The 23,357-nt window shown below is 38.7% G+C and overlaps 1 protein-coding gene across 4 annotated transcripts in view; it reads right to left on the minus strand.

Moving 5' to 3' along the window:
* The window catches only part of MIGA1 (mitoguardin 1), a 101,818-nt gene that overhangs the window by 72,068 nt on the left and 6,393 nt on the right, over positions 1-23,357 (minus strand). For all 4 annotated transcript variants that reach the window (XM_064588952.1, XM_064588954.1, XM_064588951.1 and 1 more), the window contains exons 3-4: positions 10,859-11,036; positions 8,287-8,423 (exon numbers count right to left, since the gene is read on the minus strand). In XM_064588952.1, the coding sequence (XP_064445022.1) occupies positions 8,287-8,423; positions 10,859-11,036 (315 nt within the window). The remainder of the gene's footprint in view (positions 1-8,286; positions 8,424-10,858; positions 11,037-23,357) is intronic.

Consider the following 23,357-nt stretch of genomic DNA (forward strand, 5'->3'; position numbering starts at 1 on the left):
ATTTCAACCGGTCCCCGGAATTGAGCTGGATATCTACCAGACCACTCTGAGCACCCATGAAACCAGCCTGAGATGTAAGAAGATCTGGATCTCTACAAAAGGAATATCACAGGCAGTTGGTTTTGAGGTACAAAGCAGGGAGCCGTGATTTCGCGGGCAGATATCGGAGGATAAATGGCAGCGGGAGGGTGCCTGGCCGTGGGGATCCTACACCGCCAGTGAGCAACAGCTGCGAACAGGCACAGACGAGCAGACCGGTAGTGACAGGGAAAGGACTCTAGGGCAGCCCCCGGGGCAGAAACCCGGAGCTGCGGGGTCGCCCGGCGAACTGGGAGCGGCTGGTGGTTTTAGAAGCACAAAGGGTAGAGATGTGCCCCAACCTGGAGGCAGGACTGGGAGCGCCGCGGAGGGGCGCACAACCCAGGACACTGCAGTTTATAGCAGCATGGCAGAAATGGAGACAGTGTGGCCTGGAGAGCTCACTGAAGAACAGACTGCGATGTCTCTGCTGTGAGGCAGAAGGTTGGAAGTGGTCTTTTCTGCTCTGATTCGCAGAAGAGACGTGGAAAGCTGCCAGGGAAAGCCGTCAGAAAACAAAAGCCCCAAAAACTGATTCCCGCTGAGCCCATCCCCTGCCACAGGGGCGCAGGGCAACTCCGCCCAAACAGGGTTGCCTGACTAACAGCGCAGCAGGCCCCAGAAGACAGGCTGGGAAAACAAGAGGCCAGCAAACCTAAGGTCCCAAGAAAACAGGTGCATCTTGCTTGGGTTCTGGTCAATAATTTGGACTCTATACATTCCCTCAAACACCCATCAACAGAATGACTAGGAGGAGGAGCCCCCAAAATAGAAAAGACTCAGAGATTATGACTTATGCTGCCAATTCACAAATGGATGCAAATATAACCAAGATGTCGGAGATGGAATTCAGGCTAGCAATTGTGAAGACAATGGCTAGAATGGACAAATCAATTAATGGCAACATAGAGTCTCTAAGGGCAGAAATAAAAGGTGAATTGGCAGAACTTAAAAATGCTATCAATGAGATCCAATCCAATCTAGATAATCTAACAGCTAGGGTAACTGAGGCAGAAGAGCGAATAAGTGACCTGGAAGACAATATAATAGATAAAGAGGGAAAAGAGGAGGCCAGGGAAAAACAACTCAGAATCCATGAAAATAGAATCAGAGAAATAAGTGACACCATGAAGCGTTCCAATGTCAGAATAATTGGAATCCCGGAGGGAGTGGAGAGAGAGAGAAGACTAGAAGATGTATTTGAGCAAATCGTAGCTGAGAACTTCCCTAATCTGGGGAATGAAACAAACATTTGAGTCCTAGAGGCAGAGAGGACCCCTCCTAAGATCAAGGAAAACAGGCCAACACCCCGGCATGTAATAGTGAAACTTGCAAATCTTAGAACCAAGGAAACCATCTTAAGGGCAGTTGGAGAAAGAGATTCCTTACGTACAGAGGGAGGAACATCAGAATAACATCAGACCTATCCACAGAGACCTGGCAAGCCAGAAAGGATTGGCAAGACTAAATGAGAAGAACAGGCAGCCAAGAATACTTTATCCGGCAAGGCTTTCATTTAGAATGGATGGAGAGATGCAGAGTTTCCACAACCGGCAGAAACTGAAAGAATATGTGACCACTAAGCCGGCCCTGCAAGAAATATTAAGGGGGGTTCTATAAAAGGAGAAAGACCCCAAGAGTGATATACAACAGAAATTTACAGGGACAACTTATAAAAACAACGTCTTCACAGGCAACACAATAACAATTAATTCACATCTTTCAATAATCACTCTCAACATGAATGGCCTAAATGCTCCCCTAAACCTGCACAGGGTTGCGGATTGGATAAAAAGACAGGACCCATCCATATGCTGTCTACAAGAGACTCATTTTGAACTTAAAGATACATCCAGACTGAAAGTGAAGAGATGGAGATCCATCTTCCATGCCAGCAGACCTCAAAAGAAAGCTGGGGTAGCAATTCTTATACCAGACAAATTAGATTTTTTTTTTTTAAAGATTTTATTTATTTGACAGAGAGAGACACAGCGAGAGAGGGAACACAAGCAGGGGGAGTGGGAGAGGGAGAAGCAGGCTTCCCGCCGAGCAGGGAGCCCGATGCAGGGCTCGATCCCAGGACCCTGGGATCATGACCTGAGCCGAAGGCAGATGCTTAATGACTGAGCCACCCAGGCGCCCCCAGACAAATTAGATTTTAAACTAAAGTCTGTAATAAAAGACACAGAAGGACACTATATCATTCTTAAAGGGTCTATCCAACAAGAAGATCTAACAATTGTAAATATCTATGCCCCCAACATGGGAGCAGCCATCTACACAAGCCAACTGTTAACCAAAATAAAGAGTCATATTGATAACAATACGTTAATTGTAGGAGACCTCAATACTCCACTCTCAGCAATGGACAGATCATCTAAGCAGAAAATCAACAAGGAAACAAGAGCTTTGAATGATACACTGGACCAGATGGACCTCATAGATATTTACAGAACATTCTACCCTAAAACAACAGAATACGCATTCTTCTCGAGCGCACATGGAACTTTCTCCAGAATAGACCATATACTGGGTCACAAATCAGGTCTCAACCGATACCAAAAGATTGAGATTATTCCCTGCATAGTCTCAGACCACAATGCTCTAAAACTGGAACTCAATCACAAGAAAAAAATTGGCAGAAATTCAAACACTTGGAAGCTAAAGACCACTCTGGTCAAGAATGTTTGGGTCAACCAGGAAATCAAAGAAGAACTTAAACAATTCATGGAAATCAATGAGAACGAAAACACATCGGTCCAAAATCTATGGGATACTGCAAAGGCGGTCCTAAGGGAGAAACACATAGCCATCCAAGCCTCACTCAAAAAAATAGAAAAATCCCGAATTCACCAACTAACTCTACACCTTAAGGAACTAGAGAAAAAGCAACAAATGACGCCTAAGCCACGCATTAGAAGAGAAAAATTAAAATTAGAGCAGAGATCAATGAATTAGAAACCAGAAACACAGTAGATCAGATCAACGAAACTAGAAGTTGGTTCTTTGAAAGAATTAATAAGATCGATAAACCACTGGCCAGACTTATCCAAAAGAAAAGAGAAAGGACCCAAATTAATAAAATTGTGAATGAAAGGGGAGAGATCAAAACTAACACCAAGGAAATAGAAACAATTATTACAAATTATTATCAATAACTATATGCCAATAAACTGAGCAATCTGGATGAAATGGAGGCCTTCCTGGAAACTATAAGCTGCCAAGGCTGAACCAGGAAGAAATTGACAACCTGAATAGGCCAATAACCAGTAATGAGATTGAAGCAGTGATCAAAAACCTCCCAAAAAACAAGAGTCCAAGGCCTGATGGATTCCCTGGGGAATTCTACCAAACATTCAAAGAAGAAATAATACCTATTCTACTGAAGCTATTCCAAAAAATAGAAACAGGAGGAAAACTTCCAAACTCATTCTATGAGGCCAGCATTACTTTAATCCCCAAACCAGGCAAAGACCCCATCAAAAAGGAGAATTTCAGACCGATATCCTTGATGAATATGGATTCCGAAATCCTCAACAAAATCCTAGCTAGTAGGATCCAACAATACATTAAAAGGATCATCCACCACGACCAAATGGGATTTATCCCCGGGATGCAAGGGTGGTTCAACATTCGCAAATCAATCAATGTGATAGAACACATTAATAAGAGGAGGGAGAAGAACAATATGGTCCTCTCGATGCACAAAAAGCATTTGACAAAATACAACATCCTTTCCTGATTAAAACTCTTCAGAGTACAGGGATAGAGGGAACATTCCTCAAGTTCATAAAATCCATCTATGAAAAACCCACAGCAAATATCATCCTCAATGGGGAAAAGCTGAGAGCCTTTCCCTTAAGATCAGGAACATGTCAAGGATGCCCACTCTCGCCACTATTGTTCAACATAGTACTAGAAGTCCTACCAACAGCAATCAGACAACAAAAAGAAATAAAAGGTATTCAAATTGGCAAAGAAGAAGTCAAACTCTCTCTTTTCACAGACGACATGATACTTTATGTGGAAAACCCAAAAGACTCTACCCCCAAATTACTAGAACTCATACAGCAATTCAGTAATGTGGCAGGATACAAAATCAATGCACAGAAATCAGTTGCTTTCTTATACACTAACAACACAACTGTAGAAAGAGAAATTAGAGAAATGATTCCATTTACAATAGCACCAAAAACCATAAGATACCTCGGAATAAACCTAACCAAAGAGGTAAAGGATTTATACTCTAGGAACTACAAAACACTCGTGAAAGAAATTGAAGACACAAAAAGATGGAAAAATATTCCACGCTCATGGATCGGAAGAATAAACATTGTTAAAATGTCTATGCTACCCAGAGCAATCTATACCTTCAATGCCATCCCAATCAAAATTCCAATGACATTTTTCAAAGTGCTGGAACAAACAATCCTAAAATTTGTATGGAATCAGAAAAGACGCCGAATCGCCAAGGAAATGTTGAAAAAGAAAAACAAAGCTGGGGGCATCACGTTGCCCAATTTCAAGCTATATTACAAATCAGTGATCACCAAGACAGCATGGTACTGGCACAAAAACAGACATACAGACCAATGGAACAGAATAGAGAACCCAGATATGGACCCTCAACTCTATGGTCAAATAATCTTTGACAAAGCAGGAAAAAACATGCAACGGAAAAAAGACAGTCTCTTCAATAAATGGTGCTGGGAAAATTGGACAGCTACGTGCAGATGAATGAAACTCGAGTATTCTCTAACACCATTCACAAAGATAAACTCAAAGTGGATGAAAGACCTCAATGTGAGACAGGAATCCATCAAAATCCTAGAGGAGAACATAGGCAGTAACCTCTTTGACATCGCCCACAGCAACATCTTTCAAGATGCATCTCCAAAAGCTAGTGAAACAAAAGCAAAAATGAACTTTTGGGACTTCATCAAGATAAAAAGCTTCTGCACAGCAAAGGAAACAGTCAACAAAACAAAGAGGCAACCCACAGAATGGGAGAAGATATTTGCAAATGACACTACAGATAAAGGGCTGGTATCCAAGATCTATAAAGAACTTCTCAAACTCAACACCCAAAAAACAAATAATCAAGTCAAAAAGTGGGCAGAAGATATGAAAAGACACTTCTCTGAAGAAGACATACAAATGGCTAATAAGACACATGAAAAAATGTTCATCATCATTAGCCATCAGGGAAATCCAAATCAAAACCACATTGAAAAAAAGAAAAAAAAAAGAAGAAGAAGGTAGCGGGAGGGGAAGAATGAAGCGGGGGAAATCGGAGGGGTAGACGAACCATGAGAGACGATGGACTCTGAAAAACAAACAGGGTTCTAGAGGGGACGGGGGGTGGGAGGATGGGTTAGCCTGGTGGTGGGTATTGAGGAGGGCACATTCTGCATGGAGCACTGGGTGTTATGCACAAACAATGAATCATGGAACACTTCATCTAAAACTAATGATGTAATGTATGGGGATTAACATAAGAATAAAAATTAAAAAAAAAAAATAAGTCAAGGGGAAAAAAAAACCACATTGAGATACTACCTTACACCAGTTAGAATGGCAAAAATGGACAGGGAAAGAAACAACAAATGTTGGAGAGGTTGTGGAGAAAGGGAAACCCTCTTACACTGCTGGTGGGAATGTAAGTTGGTACAGCCACTTTGAAAAACAGTGTGGAGTTTCCTCAAAAATTTAAAAATAGAGCTACTCTATGACCCAGCAACTGCACTACTGGGTATTTACGCCAAAGACATAGATGTAGTGAAAAGAAGGGCCATATGCACCGCAATGTTCATAGCAGTAATGTCCGCAATAGCCAAACTGTGGAAAGAGCCGAGATGCCCTTCAACAGATGAATGGATAAAGAAGATGTGGTCCATATATACAATGGAATATTACTCAGCCATCAGAAAGGATGAATACCCAACTTTTACATCAACATGGATGGGACTGGAGGAGATTATGCTAAGTGAAATAAGTCAAGCAGAGAAAGTCAATTATCATATGCTTTCACTTATTTGTGGAACATAAGGAATAGCATGGACATTAGGAGAAGGAAGGGAAAAATGGTGAGGGGGAATTGGAGGCAGAGATGAACCATGAAAGACTATGGACTCTGAGAAACAAACAGGGTTTTAGAGGGGAGGGGGGAGGGGGGATTGGTTAGCCCGGTGATGGGTATTAAGGAGGGCAAGTACTGCATGGAGCACTGGGTGTTATACAAAAACAATGGATGGATCACCACATCAAAAACCAATGATGTACTGTATGGTGACTAACATAACATAATAAAATTAAAAAAAACAAAACAATGCTGATTCTCTGCCAAACAATAACTAAAATTGAAAAGCCTCTATCATCTTCCCTTCTCTAGCAAGGTGCACTGAGCCAATCATTTAGGTCACCTCTATGCAAATGACTACCTAGTCTCTACTTCCAGTTTTGTGTCCTTTTTAAATAAATCTAGGGGGGCCTGGGTGGCTCAGTCAGTTAAATGTCTGACTCGTGATTTCTGCTCAGGTCATGATCTCATGGGTCATGAGATCAAGCCCTGTGTTGGGCTCCACGCTCAGCGGGAAGTCTGCTTGGGATTCTGTCTCTGCCCCTCTCCCCACTCATGGGTGCTCTCTCTTTCTCAAAACAAATAAATAAATCTTTTAAAAAATAAAAATAAAGAAATTTAGCCCTTTTTTCCATCTGGTGGAAATATTTGGTGATTCTGCTCAGCTCTTCTGCTGGCATCTTAAGCTGCCTATATCAAAAAGGAGCTCTGGGGGTGCCTGGGAGGCTCAGATGGTTAAGCAGGATCATGGGATCGAGTCCCACACTGGGCTCCTTGCTCAGCGGGGAGCCTGCTTCTTCCTCTGCCTGCCGCTCCCCGGCTTGTGCTTTCTCTCTCTCTCTATCTCTCTCTGACAAATAAATAAATAAAATCTAAAAAAAAGGAGCTCTGTATCCTCCCAAAACAAAAACTTTTCCTCCTCTCAGGTTCACTAATAATACTTCCATCCCCATAATTTCCCAACTAGAAAACAGAAAGTCATCTTTAACTTCTCTTCCCACACTTCTCATATCCAATTACCAAGTTTTATGGACCCTGTCCCCTCCTTTCCACATCTGTTGCCTTGTTTGGGCACTCAGTAAAAAGGCAGAAATCTGGGTTCATAGCCCTGGCACTGGAATGATGAGGTCAGCTTAGGCAAGTACAGTAAAGTGATTCTAAAGACTTTCTACTCAAATTTATCATGAAACTCCCTTTCTCTACTTAGTTAAGAAGAACAGCTTCAACTTTCAGTTGAAAAGTTTCAAAACAGAGGCACTTCTCTGACACAGAGTAAATCCAGATTATAGAATGGGCATATATTTCATTATCCTGCTCAGTTTTAAAGAGGAACTAAAAGCCTGCAGGCCTTTGATCTAGATGTTCCTAGCACAGAATAGCCTTTAAAAATTTAGTATATTTTTAGGCACTTAAGAATGGGGCAGCTATATATTCCAACAAAACATAGAAGCAAGGCACAGAATATGGTGTTCAATAACTATTTAAAATAATGAATATATATGATGGTAGAGGCATACCCTCCCAGAAGTATATATGTAAGAAATTACCAATGTTGTTTGTCTCTAAGGAGGAGAACCAAGAGGATCAGGAACACATTTATCACTATACTTTTTTTTTTTTAACCTCTTCTTTATTTAGTAGTAAATGTATATCTTACTTATTTAACAAAATTTTTAACCATATTAAACTTCAACAATACTAACTTTATTCCTCACTTGTCAATCAATACTATATTAATGCTCCAAAGAACAAGATGAGGAACTCCACATTTGGCTTCAACAAGCCACACACTTTTACCTACTCAGGCTCATTATTTTGTGACCTAGTACAAAGTCTGAATGTTATCTTCCAGCTTTTTTGCAGAACATCTAGTTTTAAAGCAATACTTCCACATCAACACTATTCTACAGGATCCTGTGTGTCCACATCACTTACTCAAGAAAGCTGGAACCAAACTGGCTGGTTATTCAGCAAAAGGAAAATTTTACTTGCTTAAAGAAAACAGACAAAACCAGATGATTTAAGATTCTTTCCATACTAAGAGCTATCTATAATTATATGACATTTAAACAGATAACAATAGATACAAAAGTAGATCTATAAAATAATAAATTATTTTCGTTACTTACGGAGGCTAAACTCTGTGCAGAACCTGAGTATTTACTGAAAAGTCCTCCATTAGCATAGTTACAAGACTGAGATCCTTTGTCTTTGGCAGAACTTAAAGATAATGTCAAATTCTGTCTACTACTGGAACAACTTGAACCTACCAAACAAATATATCAATAATATTAGAAGTATTAGTAACTCCAATGATAAATTTCAGGTAAAATCTCAGTAAAATCTCAAAGTTTACATTATATTCATTCAGAAAGCTTCTAATTTTAAAATTCATCCCACTCAATTGTGTAAGTTATTAAATGTACACCATTATTAAAATCTACATCTCTTGACAACTGCTTTTAACACTGCTAAACTCAAAAACAAAACAAAACAAAACACTGCTAAACTCTGCTTCTTAAATTAAGAATAAAATATTCACCTAATTAATTAGAGCAATATTTGATTGATCTATTGTAATCAGTATAAGAATACTGGCAACTAGGGGTGCCTGCCTGGCTTAGTCAGTGCAGTGTGTAACTCTTTTTTTTTTTTTTTAAGATTTTATTTATTTATTTGAGACAGAGAGAATGAGAGAGACAGAGAGCACACGAGAGGGGGGAGGGTCAGGGGGAGAAGCAGACTCCCCACTGAGCAGGGAGCCCTATGCGGGACTCGATCCCGGGACTCCAGGATCATGACCTGAGCCGAAGGCAGTTGCTTAACCAACTAAGCCACCCAGGCGCCCTGGAGTGTGTAACTCTTGATCTTGGGTTTATGAGTTCAAGTTCCATGTTGGGTGCAGAGATTAATTAAAAATAAAATCTTTAAGGGGCGCCTGGGTGGCTCAGATGGTTAAGCGTCTGCCTTCGGCTCAAGTCGCGATCCCAGAGTCCTGGGATTGAGCGGGGAGCCTGCTTCTCCCTCTGCCTCTGCCTCTCTCTCTCTCTCTCTGACTCTCATGAATAAATAAATAAAACATTTTTTTAAAAAATCTTTAAAAAAAAATACTGGCAACTATGAACCTTCAAGTTATAAATTTAACAAAATAGGGGTGCCTGGGTGGCTCAGTCATTAGGTGTCTGCCTTCGACTCAGGTCATGATCCCGGGGTCCTGCAATCGAGCCCCGCATCAGGCTCCCTGCTCAGCGGGAGGCCTGCTTCTCCCTCTCCCTCTCCCACTCCCCCTGCTTGTGTTCCCTCTCTTGCTGTGTCTCTCTCTGTCAAATAAATAAATAAAATCTTTTAAATTTTTAAAAATAAATAAATAAATTTAACAAAATAGAAGCACTTCCTTTCCTGAGGATTAAATTACACATTACATTGTAATTAGTTTTTTATAGTTCTGTCTCCCCTAACCATCTATCTATTCATCTGTGGCAGACGCTGTGTCTTAGTTCATCTTAATGCAACAGTTAAGACACTCCTCATCTCCTGGACTTATATGACCCTGAGCAGGTCACTTAAGTTTTCCTTATCTCAATTTTCTTTATGTTTAAACACTAACACAGGATGTAGTCCTAATTCATAGGATTGCTATAAAGGTTAAATAATGAAGTGAATACACAGCATTTAGTACTACACCTGAGATCTAGTAAAATCTCATTAAGTGAGAACCATCATTACTGTAATGTTCACTGTACTTGGCACAAAATAGTCATTCATTGATTATTTACTAGACAAATTAATCACAAAAGCATATGATCCTTGGGGGCACCTGGGTGGCTCAGTCGTTAAGTGTCTGCCTTCGGCTCAGGTCATGATCCCAGGGTCCTGGGATCGAGCCCCGCATGGGGCTCCCTGCTCAGCCGGGAGTCTGCTTCTCCCTCTCCCGCTCCCCCTGCTTGTGTTCCCTCTCTCGCTATGTCTCTCTCTGTCAAATAAATAAAATCTTTAAAAAAATTTTTTTTAAAAAGCATATGATCCTCTAATAAATTAAAAATAATTAAAAATTTAAAAAAATAAGAAATTCAGCATGTTCAAGAAATTATTGTTATTAATACACTTTGGCAGCATGTACTATATCTCTAACAAAAACTACAGATCTTTTAAAGACCAGCAATTCTACTTCTACTTATATACTAAGAAAATCATCAGACAAGTATATGCAAAGCAAAAAAAAAACATTCTAAAGGGAACAAGAGGGAACTGCTTAAATAAACTGGTGTATATATTTACAAATTTAACACTAGGTACATATTAAAAATGATAGCATAGAAATACATTTGTTGACCTAGAAAAACATTCTTACATATTATTAAATATCTTACAAGCAGGCTACAAAGGTATAATTATAATTTTACTATACACCATTTATTTGTACATAATATAGAATTTTATGTCTCAATATATTTAAATGCAAATAGAAATGGATATATACCATAGTATTATCAGTCATTACTTCTGGGTAGCAGAATATCAGGTGATTTTAATTTTTTGTTTGCTTATTTGTATGTTCTAATCTTTCTAAAATGAATCTGTATAATCTGTGAGTTAAATATTAAGGAAAGGAATTTTGGAGACTAAAACACTGAAATCACTCCAGTTATGATTTATATATAAAATTTCCTTTGTAGACTTAATTTAGCTATCTCCACATACCTTTGTCTGATGCTGCTCTTTTAGTGTATTCAAGTACAAGGTGCTCTCGTTCCCATGGTAGTATTTTTCCTTTCTTCTTCCCACGTCTTCTTTTAAAGTGATGGGCCAGAAAAATTACAGATACAGCACTCACTGCAGTTACCACAAACAACTTTTTTGCTACTGGTGAAAATTTTATCTGGAAAAGATGCAGGTAGACTGAAAAAAGCTTCTTATATTTGTTCACTTAAAGACGTAAGAACAAAACTTATTCTTAAGAATGAATACTATATTAGTAATAGTTCTAAGTCCTACGGAGAGAATATTATTTCACACTCTTTAAATGACAGCTAGCCCAACCTGAATTTTAAAAACAAGCAAAATGTTGGGCGCCTGGGTGGCTCAGTTGGTTAAGCGACTGCCTTCGGCTCAGGTCATGATCCTGGAGTCCCGGGATCGAGTCCCGCATCGGGCTCCCTGCTCGGCAGGGAGCCTGCTTCTCCCTCTGACCCTCCCCCCTCTCATGTGCTCTCTGTCTCTCTCATTCTCTCTGTCTCAAATAAATAAATAAAATCTTTAAAAAAAAAAAAAAAAAAACCAAGCAAAATGTATTATTTATTACTTTCTGAAGTTCTTAGGTAAACAATATTACCACAAAAGTCAAAAGGAACACAAAATAATTCAACTCCATTAAAACCTATTGAACTAATGATTTTCATGCAACTAAATGTCTGAATCATTGCAAGATTTTAAATTACAGGAATGACTAATTCAGAGTTTTGCTTTGTTTTGTTTTTGTTTTTTGAGTAGGCTCCATGCCCAGCATGGAGCCCAATGTGGGGCTTGAACTCACAACCCTGAAATCAAGAACTGAGCTGAGATCAAGAGTCAGACGCTTAAGCAACTGAGCCACCCAGGCACCCCTAATTCAGAGTTTTAAAACAAACCAATTTTTTTTTTTTAACTATCTGGAAATCTGGACAAACATGAATTAACTCAATTTCTTTTTTTTTAAGATTTATTTATTTATTTATTTGAGAGAGACTGTGCCACCCAGGAGCCCCAAATTAACTCAATTTCTAAATGCTATCTGAATAAACCCTTTATGCATGAATTATTCAACAAATATTACTCAGCATTTTACAATGTACCACACTGTGCTATGAAAATTAAAATTAAAATCTTACTGTAATTTTCTTCAACAAGCAAATATCAATGCCTTTCAATGATCAGGAAGCACTAGGTATAGAGGACACAGATCTTGCCTCCTTCAAGCAGTGTGCTAATAGTAGAGACAAATATATTCACAGATAATTATAGTACAGTGTGATAAATACAGTAATATAAGTATACACTAAGTATCAACATCAGAGCAAGAGGTAATTAACTTTGTCTTAGGGGACAGACACTATCAATAGTAAAAAATACAGGAGAGCAATAAAATAAAGCCATAGTCTTGAGGTGTAGAGCGCTGGAAAGAGTGTCACTTCCAAACTCACAATAACAAAAAAGCCAGACAAATGGCAAATTTTCGTTTTTTCTTGAACCCATCACAATGCTGAGGTCAAAGGGCAATCAACTGGCCCTAAAGAGACACAGGTATCTCTGCATGAAGAGATAGGACATAAGCTCTGGCATGCAGAGATAAAACACAGCAGGACATCAGTAAGATGAGTTCAGTTAGTTTGCTTGGTAAATTGGTAAAGACAGTGTGCACTGGTGAGAGAGGATAAAGTACCCCCGGGGAGCAGGGGGGGGGGATGCTGCAAAGATAGGGGTAATCCATACTTTTTGCAGGTTTTATCTTCATGAATCCCACCAGGCTCTACTCACAGAAAAGACTGCTAGAGCCCTAAGTCTCCCTAATGGTATCGGACTGGAAGGAAACAGGAGTTTTTGTGGAGGGGCATGAACTGCATCAATACCCTTCTCTATCCCTTCCAAAGAAAAGACCTAATCTGTGGGATACAGCTTTAACTTCCAAAGGAAATTTATACCATTAAATGCTTATATTAAAGAAGAAAGGTATCAAATCCATAATCTGAGTTTTTGCCTTAAGAAACTAGAAAAAAGAACAAATTCAATCCAAAGCAAGCAGAAGACAGGAAGTAATAAAGACTAAACAGAAATCAATGAAATAGAAAGACAAATCAATAAAAACAAAAGTGTTTAAAAAAATCAACAGGTTCACTCCCAATAGGTTTCAGGGGGAAAAAATAAAACTGACAAAGCTCTAACCGGTCTGACCAAAAACAAACAAAAAGAGAGAGAGAGAGAGGGAGAGAGAAAAGACACATATTACCAAAATCAGAAATAAAAGAGGTGTCATCACTAAAGACCTTACAGATATGAAAAGAATTACTATAAACAACTCTATGCCCATAAACTCAACAATTTTAGATGAAATGGACCAATTTCTTGAAAAATAGAAACTATCAAAATTCACTCAGGAAGAAACAGCAAAGAAATTGAATATGTAGTTAAATTAAAACCTTTTAACAAATGAGGGGCACCTGGGTGGCTCAGATGGTTAAGCGTCTGCCTTCAGCTCAGGTCATGATCCCAGCGTCCTGGGATCGAGCCCCGCATCGGGCTCCCTGCTCAGCGGGGAGCCTGCTTCTCCCTCTCCCTCTGCCTCTCTCCCTGCTCATGCTCTCTCTCTCTCTGTATCTCTGTGTCTCAAATGAATAAATAAAATCTTTAAAAAAAAAAAAAAAAACCTTTTAACAAATGATATAGCAAATTCTACTAAGTATTTAACAAAGAAATATCAATTCCATTCAATGAGGGAATTCTTCCCAATCATTTTTTGAAGCCAGCATTATTATTAATATCAAAACCAAAGACATTACAAAAAAATTATAGGGTAGTATCTATAATGTTGATTTTTTAAAAAATCCTTCACAAAATATTAACATATTGAATCCAGCAATATATAAAATGAATACTATAGATGATCTAGTAGTGTATATCCTAGGAATGCAAATCTGGTTCAACATTCAAATATCAATCAATGTAACTTACCATTATAACAAACCAAGAAGAAACGCCATAATATAATCTCAATAAATTCAAAAAGAACATTTGAAAATATTCAACTTCCACTCATGATTTTTAAAAAACTCAGCAAATTAGGACTAGAAGGTGTGTGGCTTAAATAGTGTCCCCCCAAAATTCACATTAACCTTGAATATCAGATTATGATCTTATTTAAAAATAAAGTCTTTGTCCATGTAATTAAGGTAAGAATCAAGATGACATAACATTGTTTTAGGGTGGACCCTAAATCAAATAAGTGCCCTTATAAGGGATTAAAGGGGACACAGAGACACAAAAGAGAAAGCCATGTGAAGAGGGAGGCAGAGATTAGTTATGCTGTCATAGCCAAGGAATGCCTGAAGCTACCAGAACCAACATCATATTAAAAGTGCCAGCCAATATAAAAAGTCAAGAAAAAAGAATAAAAGGAATACATATTGGAAAGGAAGAAGTAAAACTCTGTATTTGCAGACAATTTTGATTGTCTACATGGAAAATCCAAAAAAATCTACCTAAAAATCTCCTAGAACTGATAGGTAAATAGGCTCCAAAGTCAATAACAGCAATAAGCAACTGGAAATGAAATTTAAAAAGCAATACCATTTATAATAGCACCAAGTAAAAGAAAAAGAAAAAAATACTTAGCAATAAATCTAAAAAAAATCAGTGCTAGTAAATAAAACACTGATGAAAGAAATCAACAAAGATAAGAGATACATCATGTTCATGGATTGTAAAATGTTGTTTCTCTTCAAACTGATGTACAAAAACCAATATAACCCTAATCAAAATTCCAGCAAAAAATTTTTTTAAAGATTTTATTTATTTATTTGAGGGGGGGAGCACGAGCAGGGGGGAGGGGCTGAGTGAGAGGGAGAAACAGACTCCCTCCTGAGCAGGGAGCCTGGGCTCGATCCCAGGACCCTGAGATCATGACCTGAGCCAAAGGCAGATGCTTAACCAACCCAGACATGCCCCAGCAAAAATTTTTGTAGGTACTGGTAGCATATTATTAAAAAAAAAATTAAGGAAAGGCAAAGGAACTAAAATAACCAAAATAACTCTGAAAAAGAGAAAGTTGGAGAACTTACTCTAGCCAATTTCAAAACTTAACTATAAAGCTACAATAATTAAAACAGTGTGGTATTGGCGAAACAATAGGCATATAGATCAACGCAACAGAACAGAATTCAGAAATAAACCTGTACAAATACAGTCAACCTATTTTTGTCAAAAGTAAATTCAAGGAAGAAATTTCTTTTTTTAAAGATTTTATTTATTTGTCAGAGAGAGAGCACAAGCAGGGGGAGCGGAAGGCAGAGCAGGCAGAGGGAGAAGCAGGCTCCCCACTGAGCAAGGAGCCCCAATGCGGGGCTCGATCCCAGGACCCTGAAATCACGACCCAAGCTGAAGGCAAATGCTTAACCAACTCAGCCACCCAGGAGTCCCTCAAGGAAGAAATTTCTTGAAGAAAACACAGAAAATCTATGTAGTCTAGAAATCCACCAAGACCTACAAACGTCCCTCCACAGATAAATGGATAAACTGGTACATCCATACAATGGAATGAATACTCAGCAATAAAAAAGGTCATAATAGTCAGACACACAACGATGTGAATGAATCTCAAATGCATTATGTTAAGTGAAAAAAGCCAATTCCAAAAGATTATATACTATATAATCTCACACTACATACATTAATTCACTCATGGATCATAAACCTAAAACTGTAAGAACATAAAATCTAAAACTATAAAAGTTCTAGAAAAAAGCATACGAAAAAATCTTTGTGACCCTTGGTTAGGCAAATATTTCTAAGAGATGACACCAAGAACCTGATCTGTTAAAAAAAAAAGAAAACAAGTTGACAAATGGACTTCAGAATTAAAACCTTCTGCTTTTTAAAAGGCATTGCTTAGGGGTGCCTGGGTGGCTCAGTCAGTTAGGCCTCTGGCTCCTGATTTCGGCTCAGGTCATGATTTCATGGGTCATGGGATCAAGCCTGCATTGGGCTCTGCGCTCAGTGGGGAGTCTGTTTGAGATTCTTTCTCTCCCTTCCTTCTGTCCTGTCTCCTGCTCACACAAGCTCTCTCTCTAAAATAAATGTTTAAAAACACATATACATACATAAATAGCACTTTCCAGAAGTTGAAAAGACAATCTACGGACAAGAATAGTTACAAATGATAGATCTGATAAAGGAATCATACCCAAGGTATATAAGGAATTCTCAAAACAATCCAATTAAAAAATGGGCAACAGCTTTGAATAGACACATCAACAAAGATTTACGGATTGCAAATAAGCATACGAAAGCATGTTCAGGGGCGCCTGGGTGGCTCAGTCGTTAAGCATCTGCCTTCGGCTCAGGTCATGATCCCAGGGTCCTGGGATCGAGCCCCACGTCGGGCTCCCTGCTTGGCGGGAAGCCTGTTTCTCCCTCTCCCACTCCCCCTGCTTGTGTTCCTGCTCTCGCTGTGTCTCTCTCTGTCAAATAAATAAATAAAATCTTAAAAAAAAAAAAAAAAAAGAAAGCATGTTCAACATTACTGGTCATTAGGGAAAATCAAATTAAAACCACAATGAGATTCTACTATTCTATTAGAACGGCTAAAATTAAAAGACTGGCCATACCAATGATATAGCCACTTTGGACGAAGCCTGGCATTTTTTAAAAAAATTAAATATATCGGGGCGCCTGGGTGGCTCAGTCGTTAAGCATCTGCCTTCAGCTCGGGTCATGATCCCAGGGTCCTGGGATCAAGCCCCACATCAGGCTCCCTGCTCGGCAGGAAGCCCGTTTCTACCTCTCCCACTCCCCCTGCTTGTGTTCCCTCTCTTGCTGTGTCTCTCTCTGTCAAATAAATAAATAAAATCTTTAAAAAAAAAATTAAATATATCTCATGGTGCCTGAGTGGCTCAGTCAGTTAAGCGTTCACCTCTTGGTTTTGGCTCAGATCATGATCTCACTGCTCAGTGAGGAGTCTGCTCCAGATTCTCCCTCCTTCTCCGCCCCTCTCTGCTTGCTCTCTTTCTCAAATAAAATTTTTTAAAAATGTTTAAAAAATTTTTTAATTAAATATATCCCTATCTTATGATTCAATCGTTCCACTCCCAAGAGAAATGAAAGCATATGTCCATACAAAGACTTGTATGGGAATGTTCTTAGCAGCTTTACTTACAATTAAAAAATAAAAACAGGAAACAACCCAATGTCTGCCAACAGCTGAACAAACTGTGGTATATCCATACAATGGAATACTATGCAGTAATGAAACAGAATTAACTATTGATATACACAACATGCATGTATTTCAAAGTCAGACTAAGTGAAAGAAAAAAAGACAAAAGAAAGTACATATTGTATGATTCCATTTTATATAAAACAGAAAATGCAAACAAATCTATAGTGATCAAAAGCAGATCAGTGGTTGCCTGGGGGAAAGCGAGAGAGGGGACTTGGACAGGGAGATGCAAAGGGAAAGGTTACAAAGGAGAATGAGAAACTTTTGGAGATCGTCGATATGTTCATTATCCTGACTGTGGCAAGAATTTCACAGATATAGAGACGCCTGGGTGGCTCAATCTTGATAAGCGTCTGCCTTCAGCTCAGGTCATGATCCCAGAGTCCTGGGATCGAGTCCCACACCAGGCTCCTTGCTCAGTAGGGAGCCTGCTTCTCCCTCTGCCTGCGCTCGCTCGCTCTCTCTGACAAATAAATACATAAAATCTTTAAAAAAAAAAAAGAATTCAGTTATAATATACACATGTATGTCAAAACTAAAATTGTATTTTAAATATGGACAGTGCAATGTGTGTCAGTTATACCTCAATAAAGCTAATTTTAAAATAACATCTGGGGCGCCTGGGTGGCTCAGTTGGTTAAGCGACTGCCTTCAGCTCAGGTCATGATCCTGGAGTCCCGGGATCGAGTCCCGCATCGGGCTCCCTGCTCAGCGGGGGGTCTGCTTCTCCCTCTGACCCTCTTCCCTCTCTTGCTGTCTCTCACTCTCTGTCTCAAATAAATAAATAAAATCTTTAAAAATAAAATAAAATAAAATAAAATAACATCTGGGTTCTACACATAAAAATTGCTCATTTTCAGGGTGCCTGGGTTGCTCAGTCAGTTAAGCACCTGCCTTCGGCTCAGGTCATGATCCCCGGGTCCTGGGATCGAGGCCCACGTCGGGCTCCCTGATGAACAGGGAGCCTGCTTCTCCCTCTCCCTCTGCCTACCGCTCCCCCTGTTTGTATTCTCTCTCTGTCAAATAAATAAATTAAATCTTAAAAAAAAAAAATTGCTCATTTTCTGGAATACCAGAAATGATTTACTTCCATTTGCCATTAGCATGTGGCCTCAGTGACTATGATCTAACAAAAAATTTAAAACTATTCTTCTTTTTTTTTTTTAAGATTTTTATTTATTTATTGAGGCGCCCTAAAACTATTCTTACTCTACTTTTCCTCCAAGTCCATTTAAATTCCTTCAAAACTATCAAGAAGGGCGCCTGGGTGGCTCAGATGGTTAAGCATCTGCCTTCGGCTCAGGTCACGATCCCGGGGTCCTAGGATCGAGTCCCACATCAGGCTCCCTGCTCAGTGCAGAGCCTGCTTCTCCCTCTCCCTCTGTCATTCCCTCTACTTGTGCTCTTCTGTCTATCTCTCTGTCAAATAAATAAAATCTTTAGAAAAAAAAAAACTATCAAGAAAATATAGAACATTCCAATACCACCTCAAATTTTTTTCCCTTCACAAACTTTAAGAATTATTCTCTTAAGCAATGTCTCTATTACAGGCATTAGCAAATTTTTTTAAGATTTATTTATTTGAGAGAGGGAAAGAACTGGGGGGAGGGGCAGAGGGAGAAAGAGAGAGAGTTCCAAGCAGACTTCACACCAAGTGTGGAGCCTGACCCAGGGCCGGATCTGAAAACCCTGAGATTATAACCCAAGCCAAAGCCAAGAGTTAGACGCCTAACCAACTGCACCACCCAGGAGCCCCATAAATTTTTATTTCTTTAGATTTGTTTTTCCCTCTGGAACCATACCTTCAGTGTTAAGAGCAACTAAATGAGATTTGGGAAAAAAAACAACAGTTCCTTGAATCTGGGTGCTAAAGACCCAATAATAAAATAAATTCTAAAAATAGCATTATTATTGGGGCACCTGGCTGGCTCAGTCTGTGAAGCATGGAACTCTTGATCTCAGGGTTGTGAATTCAAGCCCCACATCGGGTATAGAGAGTACTTAAAAATAAAATCTTTAAAACATTTTTTAATTAAAAATAAAAATAGCACTATTAAGAATATCTTCTTAATTTTCAATATATTTTATAAACTGCCATGACCTCATTATCAAAAAAATATTAATCTTAGATCAAATGTAAAAATTAGTACTTACTGAAGAAATAAATGTAAGATAAGAAAATTAAGACCTCCATTAAAGTAAATAATCTAGGGGCGCCTGGGTGGCTCAGTTGGTTAAGCGACTGCTTTCGGCTCAGGTCATGATCCTGGAGTCCCTGGATCGAGTCCCGCATTGGGCTCCCTGCTCGGCGGGGAGCCTGCTTCTCCCTCTGACCCTCCCCCCTCTCATGTGCTCTCTCTCTCTCATTCTCTCTGTCTCAAATAAATAAATAAAATCTTAAAAATAAATAAATAAATAAATAATAAAGTAAATAATCTATTAATAAAGGCCCAGTCACAGCTAAGTGATTGTGTCTGCTTAAATTGCCAGTTCTAGGGACACCTGGGTGGCTCAGTCGTTAAGCGGCTGCCTTCAGCTCAGGTCATGATCCCAGGGTCCTGGGATCGAGCCCCGCATGGGGCTCCTTGCTCAGAGGGAAGCCTGCTTCTCTCTCTCCCATTCCCCCTGCTTGTGTTCCCTCTCTTGCTGTGTCTCTCTCTGTCAAATAAATAAATAAAATCTTAAAAAAAAAAAAATTGTCAGTTCTACTATATCCAAGGGCACTGAAGTTAAAAAACCACTGAGATATAAATATGAAATTAAAACTACTCCATCAGACATATAATGTTCTTTACTAATATAAATTCAAATACAATAAAAATCAATTCACTTTTATTAAGATCCAAGTTCTGTTTATATGTTAGGTATTATTTTTATATAAAAGACGTATTGAAGTCTACAATACAGTAATAATCTCATGAAAAAGAAACTTTTTCCATGACAAAAAAAAGCAACAAATTTCCCAGAGAAAATGTTTATCCTAAGTAATCTAGAAAACACAACATTTGAAAGTCTCTTATATTACTCTTGCCTATCACTTCTTGTTTTGTTACTTTTTTCCCTCCCTGAGGGAAGTCAATTGCTTCCTATACCATTGCCTGGAACATTGGAAATAGCATCTCAGAATCCCAAAGCTCAGAGGGGCTTTCTGTGGTGATACAGTCCATTTCCTCACCTCCAGACAAATGAAAACTAGACACATGTCCTATTCATTCAACATGAATTGAGCATCTATTTATGGCCCAGACACTGAGAATACAAAGGAAAAGAACATTACTCCTTATGCTCAGATTTCACACTTCATAACCTGATGCTATTGTTTAATGCTCTTGTCAAGTCCCCTACCATCTAATGTTCTCTGGAGACAGAGAATAGTCATGCATAAGTTTCCTGCTCCAATAACTTTATTTCCCTTTACTCAGCATAAAGAATTCAGTTGATCTATTCCTCAAACACAGTACTTACACCTTTATTTGGGGGAGAAGGGGCAGTTTCTACAAACTTTATTGAGGTTCTAAGCTCAGTAAGGGCTAGAACTATGCCTAGATCTTGTTCACCACTTTATATCTTGACTGAAACACAATAGAGGCTTAATAGGTATACTTTGAATGAATCTCTCTGATAACTAGAAAACACTACATGCAAACTGTAAACTCTTGAATAAACAGAAATAACATCTTCCTCATAGGGTTGTTTTGGATAGATAACATACATAAAGTAATATCTGACACATAGCAGGCATTCAAAAATGTGAGCTATTATTTAATGTTAATTTATTTTAATTAAAAAATGTTTAACAGTTTGAAACTATATATATATTTTTTTAAAGACTTTATTTATTTGAGAGAGAGAGAGCACAAGCAGGGGAGGGGCAGAGGGAAAGGGAAAAGCAGACTCCCCGCTGAGCAGGGAGCCCAACATGGGGCTCAATCCCAGGACCCCAAGATCATGACCTAAGCCAAAAGCAGACACTTAATGGACTGAGCCACCCAGGCGCCCTGAAATAATTTTAGATTTACAGAAAAACTGCAAAGATAGTATCTTTGCATCACTTAGGATTTTCCTGATGTTAACATCTTATAAAACTAAAAAATTAACATTAAAATAAAACTAAAAAACTAACATTAGTACAATATTATTAACTAAACTATAGACTTTATTCTGATTTCACCAGTTTTTCCGCTGATGTTCTTTTTCTATTCCAAGACCAATTCAGGATGCCACACTGCATTTAGACAGATTTTTATTTTTTAAGTGCTTAGTTAATTCTTTGTCTTTCTCACTTAACACTCTGAATTTGGAGAATCAACTAAACTACTTATCTCTTTATGTTGTGTTGACCAGCTGAAAAACAGAATCTGCTTGTATTAACACGATAAAGTAATACCATCTCAATGACCTTAGATACCAAAGTAATCCTTAAGAAAACTACAGAAGCAAAAGAGACTTAAGTATTTTGTTTAGAGTATGTATTCACTAAATGAAAGAACAAATACTTGGAAAATGTATTATTCCTTAAATAAATGACAGGGAAATATAATAGGAGTTAACATTTATTGGGGTGCTCACTCATCTTTATTGCATGTCAAACACAATAAATTGGCTTCAAAGAGGTTAAGTAACCTGCCAAAGATCACACAATTCCACAGTGGCGAAACATGAATCAAGATGCATCATCAAAGGTGTTTAAATCCACGCATATCTTGCATCATCTTTTTTTTTTTTAAGATTTTTTATTTATTTATTTGACAGAGAGAGACACAGCGAGAGAGGGAACACAAGCAGAGGGAGTGGGAGACGGAAAAGCAGGCTTCCCGCCAAGCAGGGAGCCCGATGCGGGGCTCAATCCCAGGACCCCGGGATCATGACCTGAGCCGAAGGCAGACGCTTAACGACTGAGCCACCCAGGTGCCCCTTAAATCCATGCATGTCTTGCATCATCTATTAAAATTACTTCAGTCACACAGATGACATCTCACTATGCAATTAAATATATAACTGAATTGCATCCAACATGGCTTCTCAATTTTTGGAGGCTGAACTAATGAACGAAAAAATCTTACATGTCTTTTTTATTTTAAAAAAATCAATCCAATTCTAAAATTACAGAACAAGAGCTCTGAGCTTTTCCTTGGTCCTTTCTTGGTCATTTGTGCTATTCAAACTATAACCTGCTCTCTCAGTGCAGGAGTCAACAAACTTTTTCGGCATAGGCCAAGTAGTAAATATTTTAGGCTTGTGGAACATATAATCTCTACTGCAACCACTTAGCTCTGTTGTTATAGTGCAAAAGCAGTCACAGATAATACATTAACAAATGAGTATGGCTGTGTCCCAATAAAACTTTACTTGTAAAAAACAGGTGGTGGCCTTGATTTCACTTAGAGGCTGTGCTTTGCTGACCTATCTTAGGGCACTGATAGCATGGAATGAGTTTTGAATACTAAGTGCCATGGCTGAGAGTAAAGAGTGTATCCTTAAGTTTACCTGCAATGACTCTTTACATTATTTTTAAAAATATCTCATGGAACAAGTTGGCTGATACACCTGGCCTCAGAAAATTACTCTTAGCATTGAAAAGTAGGTGGTATAGGGGGCGCTTGGGTGGCTCAGTCGTTAAGCGTCTGCCTTCGGCTCAGGTCATGATCTCGGGGTCCTGGGATCGAGCCCCCAATCGGGCTCCCTGCTCCGCGGGAAGCCTGCTTCTCCCTCTCCCCCTCCCCCTGCTTGTGTTCCCTCTCTCGCTGTGTCTCTCTCTGTCAAATAAATAAATAAAATCTTTAAAAAGAAAAAAAAAAAAGAAAAGTAGGTGGTATAGTAGAATCATATACGCAAAGGATACAAAAGTAATTTCTAAAGAAGAAATACCAAATGCTAATAAACATTTAAAAAAACACTCTGATTTCTAGACTGTGAAGAAAGACATCATCAAATGATTAAGATTGATGAAGACTGTGCATTGGTACAGCCAATCTGCAGAGCAACTTAGGAATGACAAACAAAAGCCTTGAAAATGTTCATAATTAATACAAATTGCTCTTAAATCTATGAAAAGATTCTCAGCTTAACATATAAGAGAGAGAGAAAATTAAAATCATGATGAAATACCATTCTCACCTACCAGAATGGCAAAACTCCCCAAATTTGGGGAGTACAAAATAATACTATTCCTACAGAAGGCAATTTAACAGTATCTATCAAAATTCAAATACATTTACTCTTTGGCCCAGAAAT

The sequence above is a fragment of the Mirounga angustirostris genome, unplaced genomic scaffold (assembly GCF_029215605.1).
Source record: "Mirounga angustirostris isolate CCGP_5_RB_7025 unplaced genomic scaffold, mMirAng1.0.hap1 SCAF_4, whole genome shotgun sequence".
Classification (NCBI taxonomy): Eukaryota; Metazoa; Chordata; class Mammalia; order Carnivora; family Phocidae; genus Mirounga; species Mirounga angustirostris.